Source organism: Camelus dromedarius, chromosome 12, assembly GCF_036321535.1.
Source record: "Camelus dromedarius isolate mCamDro1 chromosome 12, mCamDro1.pat, whole genome shotgun sequence".
NCBI classification, from domain to species: Eukaryota; Metazoa; Chordata; class Mammalia; order Artiodactyla; family Camelidae; genus Camelus; species Camelus dromedarius.
The window spans coordinates 50,882,499-50,904,560 of record NC_087447.1 but is presented as its reverse complement, the minus strand read 5'-3'; the positions used below and the strand labels follow the sequence as shown (position 1 = coordinate 50,904,560).

Genomic DNA, 22,062 nt, shown 5'->3' with positions numbered 1-22,062 from the left:
CTTGGTGATATCCTCTGTGAGGCAGAGGCTTCCCTCAAAGGCCCCATGACTGCAGGAAAGCCCCAGGAGTCCCCTCCTTCCTCCTCTGTCTGTCTGTGTCTCCACCTGCACCTCCTCACTTCACAAAGTGCTGAATCAGGACCCTGGGTTTGAGACCCATCCCTACCACTGGTCTTTGCGCGGCTTCAGACAAGTCCCTGCCCTGCACTCGAGCAGGTGGGGGGGGGGGGGTTGGACTAACCGACTGCTGGACACGGCCATGATCTCGGGGAAGGACAGCTCCAGAAGCACCTGCTCCTGCTCATCCACGAAATAGACGCCTGTCCAGTTGACGGCCACAATGACGTCGTTCTTGGGGAGGCTGGGGCCTGGGGCAGAGGCAGGCACTGAGAGGGCGCCTCCTCACTCCTGGGCCCTGCCCTTTCTGATCCTCATAACCACCAGGGAGGTGGCTAGAGTGAGGTATACTGATGTCCATCTTACAGATGGGGAAACTGAGGCTCAGAGAACACAACCTCCCTACAAGCCAAACCTGAGGTGTGGCAGGAAGAGAGTGCTGGATTATAGAGCTGGGTTTGAGCCCCATCCTGGCCACTGGTGTCTGTGCAGCTTGGGACAAGTCCTTGGCCTGCGGTGAGGTGGGCTATGGGGAGCGATTGGACCTACCGAGCTCCAAGGTTCCCTCTGACCTGATATTTGGTGGTCCTATGAAGCCCAGCACCGGCACAGGGCCTGGCACAGAGCAGACGCCTGGTACTGACGGGCTGAGGATGGCTAAGTCAATGGCCTATGCAGGTTTGTGTCGGCCGCATCCACTGTCAGCTTCAGAGTCAGCCCAGCCTGTGCTCTGGGCTGCCCTCTTCTGTATACAGTAGGTGCTTTAATGATCACAATACTCAATCGTTCAACCCAGTGTGTGGCTGGGCACCTATTATGTGCCACAGAGCCCTACTGGACTGCAGGGAGGCACAGCCCACTGACCCAGAGAGACCACGCAACCCTGCAGGCAGGAGGCTGGGGTCTGGCTCCAACCATTCCCCTCCCTCCACCGAGGGCCAGAGCCATAGAGGGAGGGGCTGGAGGCAGGAGGGCTGACGGTACCTGAGAACTTGTAGGCTTCGTAGAACCTGGAGAAGAGCAAGGGCCACTTGAAGCGAGCATAATTGACCACATCCTCTTTGACCTTCTGGGCATCAGTTCTCCTCTGGGCATAAATCCCCTGGAGGTGGACAGATGAGGACAGGGGGACAGAAGACATGGCACAAGCTCTGTCTGGAAATAAAATGTCCCTGTCCTGAAGCCAGATGTGGGCCCCAGGCTGCCACGTCCCCCTGTGCACTATGGCCTCCCTCCAGCCCATAGCCACTCCCATCACTCCATCTTCCTCCAATTCCAACGACATCAGTGAGCACTTACTAGAGAAACATGGGTCCTCTCTCAGGGAGCTCCTGATTTAGCAGAGTGACAAGAAAGCCCACAGTCCCAGCCAGCACACGTGCAAGGTGTAAAGGCAGGGATTTGGTGTTGGGGGAGTGTTTGGGGAACAGGAACATGAGTGGCTAAGGGGGAAGGAGGGTGGGGGATGTGAGCCAGAGCTGACCGAGAAGAGGGAGTTGGAAACGGACGTGTAGGAGCCAAGTGACGTGGAATGTGAGCGAGGCCGCCCATCACTGCGAGATGGGCTTTTAGTGGACACCGACAGGCAGGCCTGGGAGGTAGGATGATGGCAGAATGGAGAAGGGTTGGAGCCTGGCTGGGCAGCAGCGGGGGTGATGCAACACTCCTGCCAAAAAACTAAAGCACCGACGTCTTATTATCTAAAAATATCCTGACGAGCTTCAGTAAGAACTGGGTGGTGTTGGAGGAGGACTGAAGGGATCAGAATGAACTCAGGGTTTTTATCATCTACGAACACAAACATAGAGAAAGTCACGCATGAGTCAGCGCATCCACGGTAGCGTTTCCAGGCACTAAGCAAGGGCCTTGAGGCAGTGCCACCCCAGGAGCAGTGGGTATTCAGGGACAAGGGGCTCAGTGCCTCCAACCTAATCTTAAATGGCTCAGAAAAAATATGTATGTGTGCAGACAGAGAACATCGTAAAGCAAATGTGGGACAGTGTTACAAATGGCGAGTCAGGGTGACGTGTATACTGCACACAGCAGGTCTAGTTTTTTAACTTACAATTTTTCTTTAAGCTTGAAATTATCTCAAAATAAAGTATTTTTACCCTGATGACCCTAAAGACCATGCTAATTCACATCTGTCCACTCTACAAGAGGCCTGGCACAGGGCTCTGGGACGTGCACAGGCTAGGGCACTGCCGGCGCAGGGCAGAGACCCCGTGAGCTGGCCGAGGGCAAAGGCCACATCTGCTCTGCTCACAGCTGGGTCTCAAAGGCCTGGTGCAGTGCCCACACGTGGCAAGTGCCCAAAACAAAAGGAATTCATAAGCAGTGGCACCCAACCCAGAACAACCACAGGCCACGTGCATGATGGCAGTGAACACGCAGGAGGCCCAGGGAAGGCAGAGGAGCGGAGGTGGGGGACAGAGGCTGGAGCTGTCAGCCAGCAGAATGGATGGGCTTCAACAGCTGACTGGTGTGAGGGGTGACAGATGAGGGAGAGGAGGTTGCCAAGGACGGAGAGACAGAGCAGGGGAGGGAGAGCATGAGTCTCTTCTGGAGGGCAGGGAGGGCCTGGGGGTGAGCCAGGCCTAGATGCAGAGGGATGCAGGGAGCCCTCAGTGTCAGGTGGAGCCTTGTGGGCAGCTAACCCAGGAAGGCAAAGTGTTGGGGGGCGGAGTTGGGGAGACACATGGGGCTCCTAGGTTAGGGAAGAGGCCGCTGACCTTGGAGCCCTTGGCAACTTATGTGCAAATTGGTCCCGCTCTCACACAACTAGGGCCTGAGATGAGGAAGTCGTGGGGCCCCCTCCAGCAGCCAGGGTCCCTCCCAACCAAGCCACCCTGCTCTGCTCATGACTGGTCATAGGCCTGGGGCCCTAAGCAAGGGGCAGAGGGAGCCTGTACCTCAAATTCCTCAGGCAGGAAGTTGGGCCAGAGTTTTCAGGGAGAAGGAGGGAGCACTTCCTAGACACTGCCCCAGCATGCACCAACTCCTGAGCTGCAGCTCTAGCAAGCGCAGGTGGGAGGCTGGGAATTGGGACCCTCAGGACCCACAGACCCCTGGTTTCCCTCACGAGGCCACAGAGCGGATTGGATCCATCTCTGTGTCTCTGGCGCCCAGCCCAGAGTAGAGCGCAGAAAACCCAAGTGAACCGATACCCATGGTGGAGAAAGGCTGCTGGGAGGCAGAGGTCAAGGGTGCCGTCCTGTCCCCCCAGCCCCGTGGACAGACAGATGTCAGGTGAGAGCTGTGACCCCTTTGATTTCTCGGGTCCCTGCCCCTCAGCCAGGCCACCAGAAAGCCCCTCCTTCGAGATCCCCCAGCACTCCCACCTTCTTGTGGGCAGCAATGGCCAGCTGGGCCCACTTCTCCAGCGTCCTCAGGGGCGTGATCTCGCGGTCGGGGATGTAGGTGGGCACAAGGTTCAGGAGGCGCTCGAGGATCATCTCGGAGCCATAGTCCACAAAGTACTGCTGGGAGGCCAGCTCAGCAAGGTCATCCTCCTAGGCGGGGGAAGATCTTGCTCACACACCCTCTGGGAAGCTCTTCTGCACCACCAAAGCCCCTAGGCCCTGCCTCCTGTAACTCGCAGAGTCCAGCCTTTGGGACCTTGTGCTCTTGCCGGTCCACCAGGAGCTCCCCAAGGGCAGGGCCACACCGTTGCCTTCTCCTGGGTCCCCTCAGCACCAGCAGAGCTGGACTCTGCCCAGGGCACACGAGCTGACCCAGAGAGTCCAGCCCGCCCATCGGTCATGCTGCAGCCACTACATCATCAGCCCAGAGAGAAGGGCCTGCCCTGGAGAACAGGGGGCCTGGGTACCGCTGGAGACTATCAGAGGAGGGGAATGCATCACTGTTATGGCCTCCATCACCATCACTACATCACCCGGGCATAGTCAAAGTACTGAACAACCAGTAAGCTGTACTGCAGAGGCTTCAGAAAGCCAGTGGGCACTGAGCATCCGCCGCTTTTCTGCCTGAGGCTGGTGCACGGCAGCCCCAGTGATGCCTTCCTGGGGCTCCCCAGGGCTCTGGCAGCAGCGACAACAGAGAAAGACCCTTGGGCACCTTGAAGACAGTAGATGTTTTCCAACTAGTTCAAAGTATTTCAGAACTTAAGCAACTGATATGGCCGTACTAATGCATCCTGCCTGACGATCAGCTCACCAACACCAAGACCACATTATTACCGTCACCACCTCCACCACTGCCACCAAACCTCCCCTTCATTTCCATCATTTCCACCATAATCACCAACAGAGCCATGAGTATCACAAAAACCAGCATCACCGTCAAAAACAAAACCACATCAATCCTGTCCTCTGGAGATAAAAGGATACACATTCGCAAACTCTGGTCTAAGTAAGTGGCTCTCTTACTCCTTTAGAGCAGGACTTTCTAGACTAACTCAGAACAATACAGCAAGTTCTGAAGCGCACCCCCTGTGCCGGGCACCATCACTGCAGCAGTGTGGGAACGCCTCCCACGGGCAGAACGCAGGCTATTCTCCAGAGCCCTTGCTCCTGGAGGCGGTGTGAAATCCAGGAGAAGCCTAGCTAAGGCCCAGCCTCGGTCTGGCTCACCCCCGCGTTCGCAGAGCGTGAGTCACGGACAGGAACACTCAGCCAAACTGGGAAAACAAGGTAGCTCTCACTCACCTTCTCACACCTGTACTCCCCGAACTTCACCCCGCGCACCACCTGCTGGTAGATGAGGTTGGTGGCCACGTTGTCCTCAGAGGGGTTGTGCCAGGGCGTGAAGACCTCCTTGCGGAAGAAGAGCCTCCACGGGGCGTTGCGCTCCTGGGCGCCCTGCTCCTTGGCATACTGCTCACACTGGGAGACGGCGTCCATGACGTGGTCACTGCCGCTGCCCAGGGAGGACACCTGCGGGACAGGGCTGGAGGTCACCCAGCAGAAGGGCGAGCAGGCAGGGAGGACCACAAGGAGCCATCGGCTGTGCCAGCTGTTCTCGTGCCGATGGAAAACCGAGGCTGAGAGAGAGGAGGGGCGGGCCAGGTCCCCCAGGAGGCAGCCCAGCATGGGACCCCTGGGTCCCACCTCGGGCTCTGAGGAGGCACAGCCACATGGGAGTTCCCACTTCCTAGCGTCAGTCTTTTGTGAAACTTTGATGGACAAATGGTCACTGAAAACACAGGCAGTATCTGTTGGTGAGAAAAATCCAGGCAAACGGCATTGATAACATGGTTGTATCCCTGGACCTGCTGGGGCGAGGGGTAGGGGGGCACCTCTGCCAGATGTGATGATGCTGGGTGTGGAGGCAAAGTCACCCACCCCCAGGCCCGGCTCGGCAGAGAAGGCTCCAAGCCCAGTGTGCCCCAGGAGGCACACACTCCTGGTGACCAGTAACAAGTGAAAAGAAGCTACCACAGCACCTTGATAAGGAGTTACAGTCCCATTTGCAAGTGGAAAACAGCCAGTGAGAGCCAGTGGCTGTATGTCCCTCCAGTCTCTGTTCTTGCTGTCACCAGCAGACGACTGAATGCACCTGGGCACATATGACTGAGGTGAGCTCTGGGTTTCAATCTCCATGGTACCTGTGGGCCCCTCTTTAGGTGCTTAGACCTCTCCGTGGTCCTAACAAGTCAGGGCAGAGCCAGGAGCACTGCTCCTTTACAGAGGAGGAAAAAGGCCCTGGAAGGTTAGGAACCTGGACCAGGAGGTGGCAGCACTGGGGTGGGAGCTCGGGAGCGGCCCAGGTGGTGCTGGGGAGGAGGCGCCCGGGGCCCACCTCACCTTATCAAACAGGGCGATGTAGAGGGAGAACCCAAAGTGGTCCTTGAGCGAGATCTTGTCTGCCAGCGCGCTGCAGAGCTCCTTGGCTGTGGTCGCCGAGTCTGTCAGTAGGGTCTTGGTGGTCCCGTCCATGAACGTCACAGGCAACATGATGGGCTTCTTGGACTTGGTGGCCTGAAAGTGACCCAGGAGGGTCTGTGGAAATCCTTTCGCTTCAGAACAGCTCGCTCCCTCTAGGCTCCCAGCTCCCTGTGGGGTTGAAGCCCTCGAACCCCAGCATCCTACGGGGCATTGCCTGTCCCTGGTCACAGGTGCCCAGGGAGCCCTGCTGTGCTCCCCCCTGAGCTGGGGCGCCTGAGCTGGGTGGTCGGGCTCTGCCACATGCCAGGGCTTCTGCCCTCACATCACATAACCATCACAAGACCCTGTGAAATGAGTATCCCTATCGCCATGTTGCAGATGAAGCCACTGAGCAGAGGAAACCCCCTGCCCAAGTCGCCTTGACTATGAAGCCAGCAGATGGGAGTCAATCATCACGGGGGGCTTTCCTGTTCCAGCAGGCCTGAGATTCCAGAACTTGAGGGTGGCTGCTTGAAGAACCACAGAATTCCAAAGCAGGGAAATTTTCTGGGGCACTGGCCACACACATGCATGCCGGGGGGGGGGGGGCACACCTGCAGCTCCAGCCAGCTGGGCGGCTGTGTCCGAGTCCCATTGACGAAGGTCCTCCTGAGCCGCTCCTCACAGTACGGGGCGTAGCCAGGTGGTCCACCATGGATGAAGTTCCGCAGGTACTACGGACAGAGGACCAGCTGAGGAGACCCACTCCGGCCCCCCTCATTCTGCCTGCCTGTGAGATAGTCTGGGACTTGAGACCCTTTACCTGAGTGCTCGCACCTGGACAAATGACTCCGTGAGCAACGGACTACAAAAACTATGAGGGACTAAAAATAATTGCACACAGGTGCGGCTGGGATAATTATGAATAACAGGATACGAAAAGGCCACAAAAAAAAACTACATTTGAGGTACGGGGAGCAAAAGCAGGGCACTGCGCATGACCCCTACACGTGGCACCACCAAGTGGGAGGGCAGACCACCGAAGCCGCACCTCTACTCTCCCCCCATTTAAGGAAGAACCTGCCCCAACTCAGAGCACCTGTTTCTTGTTCTGGCTCCCTAGTGCTGCAGCAAGAGTCCCAGTAAAGCCTTGCCTCAATTTCTCATCTGGCCTCTATCAATTTCTATTGATTAAAGAGTCTAAGGACCTGGGTTGGTAACACCTGGTCCGTCAGAGCAGCCTCATTGGGTCTCCGGTCCCTCCACCCACACTGAGAACCTGCTCTTCAAGGCAGGTCCATCCACACCCCTCTGCTTTCCAGGGCTCCCACTGCCCTCCAGATCAAGTCCACGTGCCTCAGGTTGGCACAGGCCACCTGTCTGGCCTCAGCCATGCCCTCTGCGTCAGCCCACAATGCCATACCCCACTTTGCCCAGCATAACTGCTCCTCTCCCTCCAGAGACCACCTGACCCCTCTTCACAGGGCTGACCAGCTGGGTTGGTCCTGCCATCACCTGCCCTGCCTCTGTGTCCCCAGCACCCAGAGCCTGGCACTAAGGAGCAGTCAAGAAAATGGCCTGAGACAAACTAAAGTGCTCCAGACAAGCATGTGGAGGGTCCAGGGGGTGCTGTTGTCAAACTCAGTGTCCTCATAAATAAAATGGGGCTCTTAGAGCCAGGGATGAAGGGGCCAGGAAGATGGGCCCTGCGGCGGCAGGCAGCGGGCAGCCAGCGGCGGGGAGGCCTGGGAGGAGACGGCCAGGCAGGGCCTTACTGCCAAGCCCCTGAGCTTCTTCCCCATGCTCTGCCCCTCAACGCTGGGGACCAGGCTCAGCCCTCCTTCCCACCCCTGGAGGCCAAACACCACCCCTACCTTGACAAACTTCTCGGAGGGGGCGAAGCAGCCCACGCAGAGAGACACAAGGATCCAGCCCCGGGCATAGCTGCTCTTGGACGGGTTGTGAGTGAGCTGCTTGCTGATCTGACAGTAGATCTCATCCCTAGGCAGGCGGGACGCAAGGGAGGAGACTGCGTCAGGGGGAAGCCCCACCCCTCCCAGCAGCCTGTAGGAAGCATGCTCTCCTACCTGCCAGAGACCACAGGGTGGAGGTGTAGCGGGGGCCAGGTGGGGGAGGTGAGCCCAGCGCTCTGGGGCCGTTGGAGGGGGTCTGGCATTGGAGACAGGTTTATCAGGCATGAAGGATGCTCCTGACTCCAATCCAGAGCCCACGGCCGGGGCCCCAGGATGCAGAGGGTGGTGCATACCCTGCTCCTGGGCACGCTGACCACTTTGATAAGAAGCACAGGCTCCAACCCTGCCTCATCCCTCACCAAGCTGCGTGGCCTGAGCAGGTGAGTTCACTTCTCATGGAAGCAGGAACAATAGAAAAAACACCTGGGGAACTTCTCTGGGGAATGGAATGAGTAGGGACTTTGACTTTTGATATATTTCTAGAATGTTTGAATATTTAAGTGGCTGTGTATTACTTCTGTAGCCAGTTTAAAGCAATGAAGGTAATTTTTGGTTTTGCTTGGTTTTCATATTAAAGGGAAATCATAACATCTTCCTAGCAGGATCCTAAGAAAAATGAGCCAAGGCTTAATAAAGGACCTAGCACAGTGCCCAGCACTGTAAACCCTCAGCAGAAGCTGCCTGCCTGTTCAGGGCCAAGGGCAGGACCCACCACCACGCAGTGACCACCAAGGGGCACTCACTGCTGCTCTTTCCTCTCTGAAGGGCAGGCCTGGGCAGGAAGGAGGGACTAAATCAGTGGGGCGCCCTGATTTTGAGAGTTCAGGGACAGTACAACTTCAAAATAAATAAATAAATAAATAAATAATGACTTCTTATCAAGACAAATAAGGACATTCAAAGCACCGCATACACAGCACCTGCCCACTGTTTATATCACAACCATTTTAGAAAACAAAGGTAATTTTAATATCCAAAAAGTATGAAGGGTGAAATCTCAGAGCAAAGAACAGCCCTTTAAATAAGTCAAATTTAGCTTTAGAAACATCCTTCTCTTCCCACCTTGTCACAGACCAGTGAAAACGTTATTACCTGTAGCTGGAAGCCCCTTACCCCGTTCACTTTAGAGACAAAGAGACTGAGGCCAAGGGAAGGGAGGGACTAGCTGTGGTCCCTCAGGGAGTTGGCACTCCAGCCTTCTGACTTGGTCCTGGGCTCCTGGCACTGTGTTCTCTAGAAGTGACCACTTCAGGGCAAATTCATGCCCCTTAAACATATCTTGGGCAGCTAGCTACATTTTCTTCCTGGAGGCGGGTGGCCCCTGGCACTAAGACCATCTCTGGGAGGTAGTAACTGGCCTCAAGGAGCAATGAAGGGGAGGCCAGTGGCCTCTGGGCAAGCCTCTTCCCGGCTCTGGACCTCAAGTCTCTCATTGGTAAATGGCACTTGACCCCTCACCAGTCCCATCCTGCAGTCCTCCCAGCCATCTAACACAGGTTCATGGGCTCGGCTCTCCTGACCAGCCATCCTGTGCAGGTGGAGTCCTCAGAGAAGTCCTGTTTTCCCTCCCGTGTCACAGGTGAGTTGATTCCTTAATTGCTCCTGGAAAGTCGTGGGTCATCAACCCAGGGATCTGAGGGATCTGAGCAAAGGCCTCTCCTGGGCCTGGGAGCGGAAGGAGACACTTGCAGGATCCCAGGCATGCTGACCATGGGCCTGCTGGATGCACAGAAGGTGCTGGCAGGGCTGAATTACAGCAGAAAATGCATGTCAGATCATGATGACTGTAGGCCCCCACCTGAAGGCTCTAGAGAATAAGCCATGGGCTGAACTGATAAACAAGCTATGAGGAATGTCACGTATCCAGGCTGGATAAGAAATGGCCTATTTAATGTATCCAGTATGAATGACTGGATAGCCAATAACGGGTAAGATCCTCAGAGGAGGACAACCTAAGACAGGCACAGCCGGCTGGATAAGAGATGGCCTACTTAATGAAGTTTCGTGACGAACTTAAAACAATCTGTCCTTGATCATGTAACATCCTATGCTTACTGCAGGAGCCTGGGAACCTAAATAGTTTAAGATTATTAACATTGTTATAACTTAGATGGTATGTGAGGCATCGTGCATGTCCTATATAAACCCTTTTACAAGAATCAATAAACAGAACTGCTTTGCTTCTCTCCGCACGGTGTTTGAGCGTACATGATATCGCGCCACCGACAATGACAGCTACTGTTCACTGAGTGCCTGCTGTGCAGGTCCTATGTCACACACTTTCCGTAGTTTTATCAGCCCAGGAGCTTATAAGGCAGATATTATTATTATTCCATCTTTACAGATGAAGAAACTAAAGCTCACAGGGGTGAAATCACTCTCCCAAGGTCACACAACCAGCTAGCACAGAGCTAACCCAGGCCTGCTTGGCTTCATCTGTTGCTAAGGTGACCGAGCCACCACGCAGCCAAAAGCCTTTCAGGGCTGCCTTCCAGGAAGACCGAGATGTCCCCCCTAGCTGCCCACTCCCAGTGCCCGCCTCAGGCACTGACCGGAGTGCAGGCCGCAGGATGCCGTTGCCAATGATGAAATGCAGTTTCTCCAGGTTGGAGGTAGGCCGGTCCTCCAGCATGCTGTTGCCCTGTACCGTGGACTCCCCGTCATGCAGCCTCTTGGTCACCTGGGCCACAGGGAGGGGACAAGGTTTGACTGGGGCCCTGCCTCATGCCTAGGTCTGCCCACTCCCCTAGAGAGCAGAATCCTGGGAGTAGCCAGAGAGCTGGCTCCTCACCACCATCATACGGCCGCCCTGTGCAGAACAGGTGTGGGATCAATGCCTGGCCCACACAGCTCGGGAGCACCGCCCCCCACTTCTGGGGATCAGGCTCCTCTGCAGCCTCCATGACATCCACCTCCAGCCCCTACCCCAGGGAAGTCCCCTTAGCCAGGACAGGGATCTCCTCCTCTGACTCTGGTGGGACCTGTGTCTCTCTGGGGTGGGCCACATACCACGCTGACACCCAGAGTACACCTGGGTTCCAAGCACCTGGTCACCATCACCCATCATTAATGCCCCTGTGCAAACAGCCTCGGACCTGGATTCTTACAAATGCGTTTCTCCTCTCTGGCCCCGCGCAGCACCTGCCCTGCACTCTGTCCAGAGTAGTGGAGTGAGTGAGAGGGTGGGCGACGGGAGTGTGCCCCTGCAGACAGGAGGGGCGTGGGAGGTCCTCTTGTCTACTGAGCACCCACAGCCATCGTCTCCATCCTTCCAGGAACCCACTAGTGGGCACTTTCCTCCCTGTGTGCCTTGGATACTGAGCGGTAGAGCTGCAATTCAAATCTGCAGCTATGTAGCTACAAGACTGGACTTGAGCCTTGGATGGGAAACAAAATGAGGGCAGAAACAAGACAGGCTGCGGAAGGCTCCAAGAAGCAGCCTGACTCTGAAGGCTTCCTGAAGAGGTGACCCCCAGGCAGAGAAGAAGGAGAAATTTTAGGCAGAGGGACCAGTGTGCACAGAAGCATGGGCAGGGAAGAGCCAGTCGCCCTGCTCCATGAATGCCTTAGTTTGTGTCTGCCCTTCCAGCCTGGATAATCCTGCAGCACAGGGCTGCGACCGTGCTCAGAAAATACAATGTGACTGAATGAATGAATTCAAATTAATGGTGTTAATGCCCCATGGGCACTCTGATCCCACAGAAAAGTTCTCATCAGCTTAAAGGTCCCTGGAGCAAATGTCCTGGTCAATGCCCTGGCAGGAAATGTCCTCCTTCTCACCAGCTGCCAGTCCAGCCCTCCCCAGCTCTCCCATCCCCTCCTCCGTGAAGCCTCCCTGACTGGCCCCAGCCTGAGGACACTGCCTTCTTCCTTGTATCCTGTCTGCCTGATCACCCCCCACACTGTCCTGCCAACCATCCAGATCCCCTGAGAACAGGCAGTGTCCACTCCCACCCTGTCCCTGAGGATCCAGAGCCCAGCCTTGCCCCCATCTTGGGTCACCAAGGCCATGCAGGATCTGCTCTGACCTCCTCTGTCAGCTTGGACTTCTTCTTCAGGGTCAAGTGCACCAGCTTGTGCCTCACACTGCTCTTCTTCTGCCCCTCGGGGAGCTGGGCCTGCAAGACAATCAGGGTCAAGCAACGGGGCTGCAAGTCATGACAAGAGCAATTGATGATGTGACTAGAATTGTCACCCCCATGCTCACATTTACAAGGTATACCCCACATTGCCACTCCCACCTGCTATCAGCCAAGTGACAGATGGGAAAACAGACTCAGAAAAGTGTAGTGACCTGCCCACCACTTCCCAATTGCAGAGCCCATCAGCTCTGCCAAGCAGCTTCAGTTGTGGTCAGCATTTCAGTCGATGAAATGCTCACCCATTTTTTCCCGTGAGTAGGCAGAGGAGAGCAGGGGTCAGGGAGGTGAAGCAGAGGCAAATTTTAGAAGTCTCCTTCTGCAGAGGACCCTGAGGCTGGGGGTGCCAGGCAGCCCTCCCCACCGGCCTGGGAGTGACCTCACCTCGCCCTCGCCTTGCAGGGCCTGCAGCTCCCTCTTGTACATCTTCTTGCCCAAGGTCTCGTAAATCTTGGTCATCACAGGGATCTTCTCGCTGCCATCACTCATGGCCGTGTGGTACTTGGGCTCTGGGAGGTCCCCCATGAACCGGAGGATAGTGATCCAGACTGCCAGGGCCGCCTGGGGGCAGAGCCACACCAGTCAGAAAGTGCAGCCAGGATGTTGCTAAAGTTATCAGAATGACCAAGGGCTGACACCTTGTGGGTGTTCCCTGGGACCTTGCCCGTGGCGTGGCCCCAGACTGGTGCAGGCGAAGTCAGCCCTGGTCCCTGCATACCAGGGACCCAGGGACCCAGCACGGCCCCAGCCCTCACCAACTGGTTGCCCTCGTCCTCGTGGTAGAGCAGTGGCTGCTTGAGCGGCCGTCGAGTGTAGGTGTGCGTGGTGGTGCCCTGGAAGTAGGTGGTGGCAAACTTGGCGAATTTATACTCGGAGAGGTCCTCCTCGTCCTCGTCAGGCAGGGGCAGGGCCGCGTCCAGGTCCTCCTCCACCATCTCCCTCCGCCCGCGCTCCAGGTCCTGGGGAGAAAAAGGGGTTCCCTGCCGTGGGGGCAACTTGGGGCTGGGCTGCAGCTCCCCGACCTGTCCCTGCAGGGCCAGCTCTTCCTCGATGAGCGTAGGGTTTTGTTCATCCTGTTCACTCCCCCAGACAGAGCCCAGTGCAGGGTAGGTCCTCAATACACAAATGAATAAAGGTTTGTGAATGAACAGCCCTGGAGAGGGACAGTGACTAGCCCAAGGTCACATGGCGGACTGGTGGCTGGACAGGGTCTGGGACTTGAGGCCCCTGACCCAGGTCATCTCTGCTGCTCTCTGCTCAGAGGGGATCAGGTGGACTGTAATGCAAAGGGGCACAAGAGGAGGGAGGGCCATCTTTCTGGGGCCTGTCCCTACCCCTTCCTCCCGCCTGGTACCTCAAAGCCACTAGGCGCCTGGCCCTCCTGGCCTGGCAGGCCACTCGAAGTCCCCAGGAAGCCAAACATCTTGTCCACCATGTCTGAGTGATTGACAGGCTCGTGGCGGGCCCTCTCCATCTGCTCCAGGAGCTCCTTCTTGCGCCGAGCCTCCTCCTTCTCCTTCAGCTCCCGCTCTGCATCCTCACGAGCCAGCTGGGCCAGACGCTCCTGCGAGGTGGGGGTGATACAGCCTCAGGGAGCCAGCCCTCCTTGGGGAGCCCAAGGAGCCCCTGTAGCACCCAGGCCTGAGTCCCGACCTCCTGACCGCTGGTAAGGACTGAGACTCAGGCCTCTCCAGCCTGGGCCACGCCCCACTCAGCCCTCACAGCCCAGTGCAGACAGATGCCCAGCGCTGAGCCACAGAGAGGGCTCATGATAATCCCAGACAGTAATGCCACCTGTCCTCAGGGCTCAGCTGAGACCAGCTCCTCCAGGAAGCCTGCTTACACCTCCCCAGCTGAGGTTCTGAGGGAACAAACCCAGAAATTCAGAGCCATTGGGTGAAGGCTCTAGACCAGCGCTGCCCAATAGAAATATAATGTAAGCCATGTATGTAGTGGCTACATTTAAAATACTTAAAAAAAAAAAAAGGTGAAATCATTCATGTAATTACTATTCAATGCTTTGCCCTTCCAAGTGCTCAGTAGCCACGCGTGGCTAGGGGCTCCCACCCCGGCTCAGGTTTTATCCGGTGTTATCTCCCAGCTGAGGGCTTGGACCCACTCAGCCAGTGTGGGGTGAGAGCTGCTGGCCCAGTGAATGGATGTTGAAGGGACCAGGACATCCCCAGCTCACCTGATGTTTGCGTTCGGCCTCCTCCTTGGCCTTCTTGGCGCTCATCTCCTTCCGGAGTTTCTCCTCCTCCGCCAGCCGCATTTTCTCAGCCTCCAGGCGCCGCAGGTACTGGGGGGGTAGGGGGCAGGGTGGGTACTGAACTGTGTGTGGCTGTCACAGTGCTTCCCACCAGCTGGACCCCACCCCAAACTGGCTGAGTTATGGGACTGTAAGCGACTTTGACAAATAATTTGCAGAGAGGGAAACTGAGGCATGTGAGAAATTCTCTAGATCACACAGCAGGTTGGGGGCACCACTGATCCCAAAGCCAAAACAGGTTCGCCTTGGCCTCCCGAAGATCCACAGAAAGGACTGGGCCCCCACCCTGCCTTTGGCTGGGAGAAGGGAAATGAGGGGTCCAGTTTCATGCATTCCTCAGAGGAGGCAGAGCCCTACAGACATCCCCCAGTAGGCTCAGGTCACACTTGGAGGCAATTTGTCTGCCTGAGGTGGAGGCACACCCTTGGAGGACACACCCATCATGGGGCTCAGAGCCGCAGGTGCTGTCGGACCCGGACCCGGATCCTCACCTCGGCCCTGAGGCGCCGATGCAGCCTGCGGGCGATCATGCCCCGGGCGTAGGCCTGCACGGTGATCACGGCCCAGAGGCGGTGGCGGAAGGCCTTGCGCACCAGGTAGGCGCGGCAGCGGGCCTGGAACTCGATGATGCGCCGGCGGGCCAGGCGGTACTGCTGGTGCAGCTTCCGGGCGCGGTGCAGAGCCTGCAGCCTCAGGAAGCCCAGCCGCATCTGCAAGGACAGCCACCAGCTCAGAGCCGCCGTCCAGATTTCAGACCAACCCTGCCCGCAGGAGGTTGCTGCCCTGGGCTCCACTCTCCAACATGCGTGCCCCAGAGGCACTGCTGTCTCCTCTCAAACCAAAGTTCCACAGAGTGTGGCCTTGGCCCCCCGAGGGCCCCCCATCCTCAGACCAGGGGCCGGCCTCCTTCTGGTTCACCTCCCCAGCACCAGGTCCGGCTGCGGCCTGTTGCTTCATTGAGCTCCACGTGACACACCCACTCCTGGCCTCCTCTGAGGTCTCTAATGACCCGGGTGCTCACAACCCACCAAAACATTCCAGAAGAAAAGCACAAACACTGCTGACCAGATGGGGAGAGCCACAAAAACCAGACTTGGACTTTGGGCTGGAGGAACAGCAGGGGCTGGCGGCAGTGGCAGGAGGCCAACCACCCCCGCGAACAGGTAAGTCCTGCTGCCATGGCAATGGGGCCAGGGTCAAAGGCCTCATGGGGCAACACGCAGCCCCCTGGGGAGGCTCACCAGCCCGTAGTTCCTCCTGCAGTTGTGGCCCCGCCAGTGCCTCTGGATCAGCGTGGCAGCGTTCTTCAGCTTCAGGAAGTTGGACCTGAAACAACAGCATGATGTAGGAGAAGCTCAGAGCAGAGAATCAGTGCCAGGGCACATGTGGGGTTTGGAATCAGGAGACCAGGGCTGAGTCTCAGCCCTGTGTCTCCTTGGCCCCAGGACCTTGGGCAAAGGCATATAACCTCTGTGTGCCTTGGCTTCCTCATCTGCAAAATGGGCAGAATAATACCTGCCCTGCCTGCCTCACAGGCTTGTCACATAAGGTGGACACTCAGAAAGTTATTCATAAATAAATGTATGAGCAAAATAATATAAAGACTAAATGCTTTGGACACTGTAAATACCACTTGTTAGTGACTGTTTAATTCCCTCATTTTATAGGTGAGGAAATTGAGACTCGATGAGGTTGGGGCTAGAACCGTGGGCTTCTGACCAACTCTGAGTGAGAACCACACTGTTCCCCTGCACACACGAGGCAGCTTCTACAGGATGACAGTCACCTTTGAGCCAATGGAGGATAAGAAACCACACATCAAACAGCAGGTGTCTCCTGAACGTAAAAATATAAAGGGAGGAGTGAAGGATGGCTGTATCAGTACAGGTGAGCCAGCGAGCCAATGCCTGGAAGCACACACAAACAAGGGCACAGCCACGGGAGGTGATGGACAGTCAGACAGATGCATGGAGGGACAGGTGGATGGACAAAGGATGGCTGGACAAATGGACAGCCAGATGGATCTACGGAGAGAGAGAGAGTGTGACCAGATGAACTGCAAAACGAGCAAGTTACAGGATTTTTGTGGAGCCTGAATCACATTCGAGTCAGCCCTGCCCATCTGTAAATTGTCACAACTGTACACAGGACCCTTACATGGAATATGGGACACACTTCGGTGGGGCACAGACGGGGCTGTGTAAATCATGTGTCTGAGTGTTTGTCCATGTTTGCATGATCATGTGTGCATGTTATGCATGAATGTGTGTCTGTGTGTGCACATGGGTGTTTATTCCCAAAGTTCACGTGTGGGCTGAGGAGGGGTGGAGCGGGTCCAGGCACAAACCTGTCTTTGAACCCCCGGATGACCTTCTGGAGGAGGATGACTCTGTCGGTGATGGCCTTGTCCCGTTCCACCTCCAGCAGCATGTCGTGGTGGTCCTGGGGGGCAGAGATCCTGAGTGGCGCCCCCACCAATCTCTCCAGTCCCAGGGCTGAGGCTGCCCCAGGTGGACCTCTCTTCCTTCACTCAGAGCCCAGGCCTAGGCTTGCTTCAGCCCCAAAGGCTCCCAGCCCTGCTCTGGCCCCATGCGGCGGCCTCCCACAGCCACGGGCACAGACAGGTACAGCTGAGGCCGCTTCCCAGGGGCCTGTGTGGGACAAATGGGGCAGGAGGGGCCTAATGTGACGGGATGGAGTCGGGGGCCCAATATGCACACACACTGCCTTCATCCCTCCAGCCATCTGTGCCCAAGCCCCGGGCATCTTCTAGATGTATCTGGCACACCAGCCCCTGACCTGGGCCAGGCCACCAGCATTTCTCTCCAGGACCTTAGAAGTAGCCTCCTAATCAGTCTCCTGGCTTCTGTCACTTCCGCTCTGACCCTCCCTCAAGGAGGGAACTTACAGTGATACCTCAAGGCTCCTGGGGCCAAGCCTGGTCTCCTCCCCTGGCACCCGGGTCCTCCATCATCAGGCCCTGCCCACTGCTCCAGCCCTCTCTCCTCATCCCCAAGCCCCCAGCCCTCACTCCAGTTGGACAAAACTTCATGGTTCATTCAGTACAGGAATCGAATGTCTCCATGTGCCAGCCCTGTGCTAGGTGCTGGGATGGGGCCGCAGTGAACCAGGCCAACCTGGGTCTGGTGGGGAAGCCACCTCCATCGGATAATCACAGACCGCATCACATGGGGCCAGGGCCCAGCACAGAGGGGCTGCTCAGCCAAGGCTTTCTGAATGAATGAACAGAGGAATGGATGAATAAATGAATGGGAAATTCATTTGGCTGGAAACCATTGCCCATTTCTGAACAGCCCTGAGAGGTGAGGATGGGGAGGATGGTGACAATGATGGTCCTCAGAGGTCTCTGGCACCAGGTGCCTTCCCTCCCTTACTCACAGGGGCTGGACATCAGAAGCACAGGCTGGAAGGCCTGCTCTCTACTCCAGGTCAGTGCCTGACCTTGGGCCACTCACTTCTGCACACTGAGCCTCTGAAACGGGCATAATAATTCTACCTCAGAGGCCTGCTGCGACAACTAAATGAGATGATGGACAAAAAGCCCCCATTGGGGCCTGGCGTACAGAACACGCTTTCCTGCCTGCAGTTGTGACATGCACAGGCAGGGGACAGTCGGCACATTTTTCCAATGAGGAAATGAAGGCTCAGGGAGATGAAGGCATTGGCCCACAGCCCATCAGCCACGGAGCAATCAGACTGGATTCCAGGGCTCCCTCCAGCTCCAGCTCAGGGCTGGCTGCCCTCTTCCCTCTCCCCAGCTGTCCTGAGCTGCCCAGGACCCACCCCATGCCTGAGGAAGGGACAACCAGAAATCTAGAACAGCAGAAATAGAAATGGGGAAGCCAGAGCTCGCACCATCCCTGCTATAGCTCCTGCCTCCACCAACTCCCCAGCAAGCTCTGTCCCAAGGCCAGGATGCCCGCAGCCCAGCTTCCTGCTCCCAGCCCTGCCCCCTCCCCAACTGCCTAGCTCCCAAAGTCCTTCCCAGGCTGTGGTAGGAGCCAGAAAGACCGAGGTGCCTGCTCAGGGAGCTCGGGAACAGGCCCAGGGGCAGTACACAGCAAGGAGGGCGGCACAAGGCAAACCACAGCCCAGGATGAACCCCGCCTGGCAGGAAACCACAGGAAGGAAACTAAGATACACTCAAGGGCACCCCTGCCCCCACCATCTGCACCACTACAAGCACATCCCAATTTACAGATGGGGAAGTGAGGGTCAGACAGGGTAGGTGGCCTGCCCAAATTTCCAGGGCAGACAACCACAGGAGCAGGACTGATCCAGCCTCCCTGGTGAGCCCACCTCTGGCCTTTGGCTTTCTCACCCACCGTCAGTGCTTCGGCCCCACCCCCACATCATAGACGCTCTCAAAAACCAATTGCCCCTCCACCACCCAGGAGGCCTTATTACCCACACCCGCTCCTCCCGGCGCCAGCTGCATGGCAGGAGGATGGCAGAGGCCCAGCACTGACCCTACTCGGTGCTGTATCCCCTCAACAGCGGCCCCCGAGGACCTGTTCCCACCGTGACAGGGAGCTCACAGTGCACCCCCCAACCCCGAGGCAACCAGAGTCAGAGGCCATGCTCACCTTCAGAAAAATTTTGGTTCTGCCAATCTGCCAGTCATCGTGGGTGCCCAGAACAGTCTCAGCCATGCGCTGACATGTCCCCCGGAGGTCATTCTGGGGGATGCCCAAGAGAATGGGTGGCCCCGTCAATGGAAGGCCACCTGGTGTCCCTCCCAAGGCAGGGCTCTTGCTTCAGCTCTGCTCCTGACTCTGTGTGGCCCCAGCCAGGTCCTGCCTCCTCTGACACTCATTCTTCTCCTTAGCTTGGCCGGATGATTGTAAAACCTTCTGCTACAGCTAACAGCTTGGCAGCTTGGCAGCCCTGGTCTCGTCCGTGACACCACACGTGTGAAGCCCACGCCAGCCTGGCATGGCAATGGAAGTTCTCAGATGCACTCCCCTGCCTGACCCCCAATTTTTCTAGCCACACCTAAGGTGGCCGAGCTGATGTCACACCTAGCGCACTGCTCTGATGAGAAAACTGGGGCCTCGGCCCAGCCCAGAGCTGGGACCCTGCCTCCTGCTGCCTATGCCCCCAGCCCTGTACCTGCTTGTAGGCTGGCTTCACGCCGGGCAGCAGCACTCGGTAGCGCTCCACGAACTCCACGAAGCTGTAGCGGATGGGGTAGCCGGCTCGGCGGATTCGGATGGTCTCCATCATCCCTGAGTACCGCAGCTGGCGCACACACAGGTGCCGGTCGAACAGCTGCCAGGCAAGGAGCCAAGGGCGTCAGTGCAGGAGGCTCCTGCTGGGAGGCCAGCCCTGCTCTGTATTTTCCCAGCCCCAAAGGCCCAGAGAGGCAGAACCACACAGCAAATGAGGTGCAAAGGCAGGAATGGACCTGGATCAGCAGTCCAAACCCACACAGCAGCACGGAATGAGACCCTCTGTGCTGACGGCACAGAGAAGAGACGGCTTAATTCCCTTTGGGACACCTCGAGGAGGCTTCGTCAAGGAGGTGGTCTTTGCTCTAAGCCTGACGGGGGAGACAGGGCACTGGGAGGGCATGCATGTGCAAAGGTAAGGAGGCCTGCACGCACAGGACATGTCAGGGGACTTTATGGGGACTGAGAAGGCTCATGCACGTCAAGATAATGATTATGCAGGTGGTGGGTGCCTTGTACTACCCCAGGGAGCACCCTTCATATTACAGCCATCTTAGATTTGTAGGTATTCGGACAACTTTCTGGCTGCTGACAGTAGTGTCTTCCTTAAGAAAGAGATACATTTTTCTAACTGTCACAGTCATTTTTGTGATGGCAGCAGGGTTGGTGGAGGGGCTGTGAAGGGCCTCAGAGGCAGCAGGGAGTGACCAGATCAGATTTGCATCTGAGACCCACGTCTTTCACTGCGGTGGAGAGAGGACTAGAGAAAGGAGACTACGGCAGGGAGGCAGGTGATCTGAGGGAGGTCCTGCAGCCACGGTCCAAGCCACATGCTGAGGCCTGGGCCCAAAGAAGGTTCTGGTAGCATCGGAGAGCAGGAGAGATGGTGCCCAACTGCAGGGCCCCGGCCTCAGCCCCCTGCACCTCCCACTTCAGAAGCAGAGCTTGCTGGAGCCCTCTGTGACTCATGCCCCTGCAGACCTGGTCCTGAGCCCCAGGGATACTGGCCAGCTCGTTCTAGGGAACGTTTCCAGGCAGGGGACGGGGGCAGGAGGCAGGGCCAGCACGCGGAAGGCTGGCTTCCGCCACCTGTTTCCTCTCCCTACAGGCACTTTCCCTGGCCCAGCACTGGCCTCCGGCCTTCTGCCCCTCCCCAGACCCTCAGGCCCCAACTTCCCCACCCTCCTCTCCTGTCTCTGGGAAGAGCCTTGTGGTAAACAACACCTCCTAGAGCTGTGGAGGGACAGGGCTCCTAGCCTAGGCTCCCAGCTCTGCCGCCTCAGGCCCCTGACCCTCCCTGAGCCTCCGGTGCTACATCTCAAATACGGGGCCATAATGGTCCCTCCCTCACAGCCTGTTAGGAAGTTTGAATGGGGCTGTGGAGAGACAATCTATTCTGTGCCAAGCACACAGAAAGGACTCCAAAGATACTATTCAGAGAAGTAAAAAATGAGAATGTTCCCAACCAGTCAGAGGAATCTGGGAAAGCTTCAAGGAGGAGGTGGTAGTTGTCTAGATCACAGAAGAGGGGGCTTTCAAAATCGGGGCCACAACAAGAACCCCAACTGCCATTTACCAAGCACCTCCTAGGTGCCAGGTAGTCTGCACGCATTATTGCATGGAATATCCGACCAGGTGGGTCTCATCAGGCCCATTTCCAGCTGTGAGGAAACTGAGGCCTGAGAGGATGAAGTGACCCGTCTACAGCCACCCAGCTTGAAAGTGGGAGAGTCTGGATTTGAACCTGCATCAGACCTGCTAAGAGTCCAGGCTTTTTGCAGGGTACCTGTTGCTTCCAGTAAATAGAGACTTTGTTCTGTAAGCCCCTCAGGGGCCCTGCAACTCCCCAGAGAGGACAAAGTCTCACAGGGCCCGGCCCACCCTGCCCCCATCCTCGACCAGGCCCCTTTCACCCACCAGGCTGGTCCCCGCTGCCTCCCCCTTCCCCAGCGTCCCCCATCCCGCAGCCGGGTGGCTCACCATGGGCTTCTTGAACTCATTGGGCTTGATGCAGCGCACGAAGAAGGGCTGACAGGCACCCAGCGTGCGCATCAGCAGCTCCAGCGACCGCTTGAACTGGCTGCTGAGTGTGGGTGAGCGCTTCCTGGTCTCGGCGCCCTGGGGGGACGGACCACAGTGATGGGAGGGGCTGACCCACGCCCCTCCAGCCCTCCAGAAGGGAAGCAGGAGGGAGGTCAGCCGGTCAGGGCCTGCGGGACAGCCGCCCAGGGAAGCAGGCTGGCCAGGCACGTGAGGTTTCCTGTGACCCTCCTGGTCTGGACTGGAGCTTGGACCCCAAATGCACCTCCATCTCGGGATCCTCCCTGATCCGGGGCCCAGGAGCCCTGCACCGGGAGTGGGGAGCCCTGGGTTCCCACGCTGGTGTGCTGGGTACTCTGGGCAAGGCGCAGCCCCTCTCTGAGTCTCCATCCTCCCTTTCTGGTATAAATGAGTAGCCAGACTCAGTCCCCTCAGGACAACGGGGTCGTCTCTAGGAGACGGGTTAGACAGACCTAAGTGCACACTCTAGGCCACCACCTCCTAGCT

At 57.2% G+C, this 22,062-nt stretch overlaps 1 protein-coding gene across 5 annotated transcripts in view; it reads right to left on the bottom strand.

Annotated features, from left to right (window-relative positions):
• The window catches only part of MYO7A (myosin VIIA), an 86,274-nt gene that overhangs the window by 21,718 nt on the left and 42,494 nt on the right, over positions 1 to 22,062 (bottom strand). For 4 of the 5 annotated variants that reach the window (XR_010383429.1, XM_064492738.1, XM_064492740.1 and 1 more), the window contains 19 exons: positions 21,496 to 21,633; positions 19,457 to 19,615; positions 18,931 to 19,023; positions 16,671 to 16,765; positions 15,565 to 15,649; positions 14,815 to 15,033; positions 14,246 to 14,353; positions 13,409 to 13,618; positions 12,810 to 13,013; positions 12,439 to 12,615; positions 11,944 to 12,033; positions 10,468 to 10,595; positions 7,817 to 7,943; positions 6,557 to 6,676; positions 5,883 to 6,077; positions 4,785 to 5,012; positions 3,459 to 3,629; positions 1,102 to 1,219; positions 242 to 368 (listed from right to left, as the gene is read on the bottom strand). Coding sequence is in view for 4 of the 5 variants with exons in the window: in XM_064492738.1 (XP_064348808.1) it covers positions 242 to 368; positions 1,102 to 1,219; positions 3,459 to 3,629; positions 4,785 to 5,012; positions 5,883 to 6,077; positions 6,557 to 6,676; positions 7,817 to 7,943; positions 10,468 to 10,595; positions 11,944 to 12,033; positions 12,439 to 12,615; positions 12,810 to 13,013; positions 13,409 to 13,618; positions 14,246 to 14,353; positions 14,815 to 15,033; positions 15,565 to 15,649; positions 16,671 to 16,765; positions 18,931 to 19,023; positions 19,457 to 19,615; positions 21,496 to 21,633 (2,792 nt within the window). In the remaining variant the exon portion in view is untranslated. The remainder of the gene's footprint in view (positions 1 to 241; positions 369 to 1,101; positions 1,220 to 3,458; positions 3,630 to 4,784; positions 5,013 to 5,882; positions 6,078 to 6,556; positions 6,677 to 7,816; positions 7,944 to 10,467; positions 10,596 to 11,943; positions 12,034 to 12,438; positions 12,616 to 12,809; positions 13,014 to 13,408; positions 13,619 to 14,245; positions 14,354 to 14,814; positions 15,034 to 15,564; positions 15,650 to 16,670; positions 16,766 to 18,930; positions 19,024 to 19,456; positions 19,616 to 21,495; positions 21,634 to 22,062) is intronic. The other variant, XM_010989983.3, reaches the window with a different exon arrangement.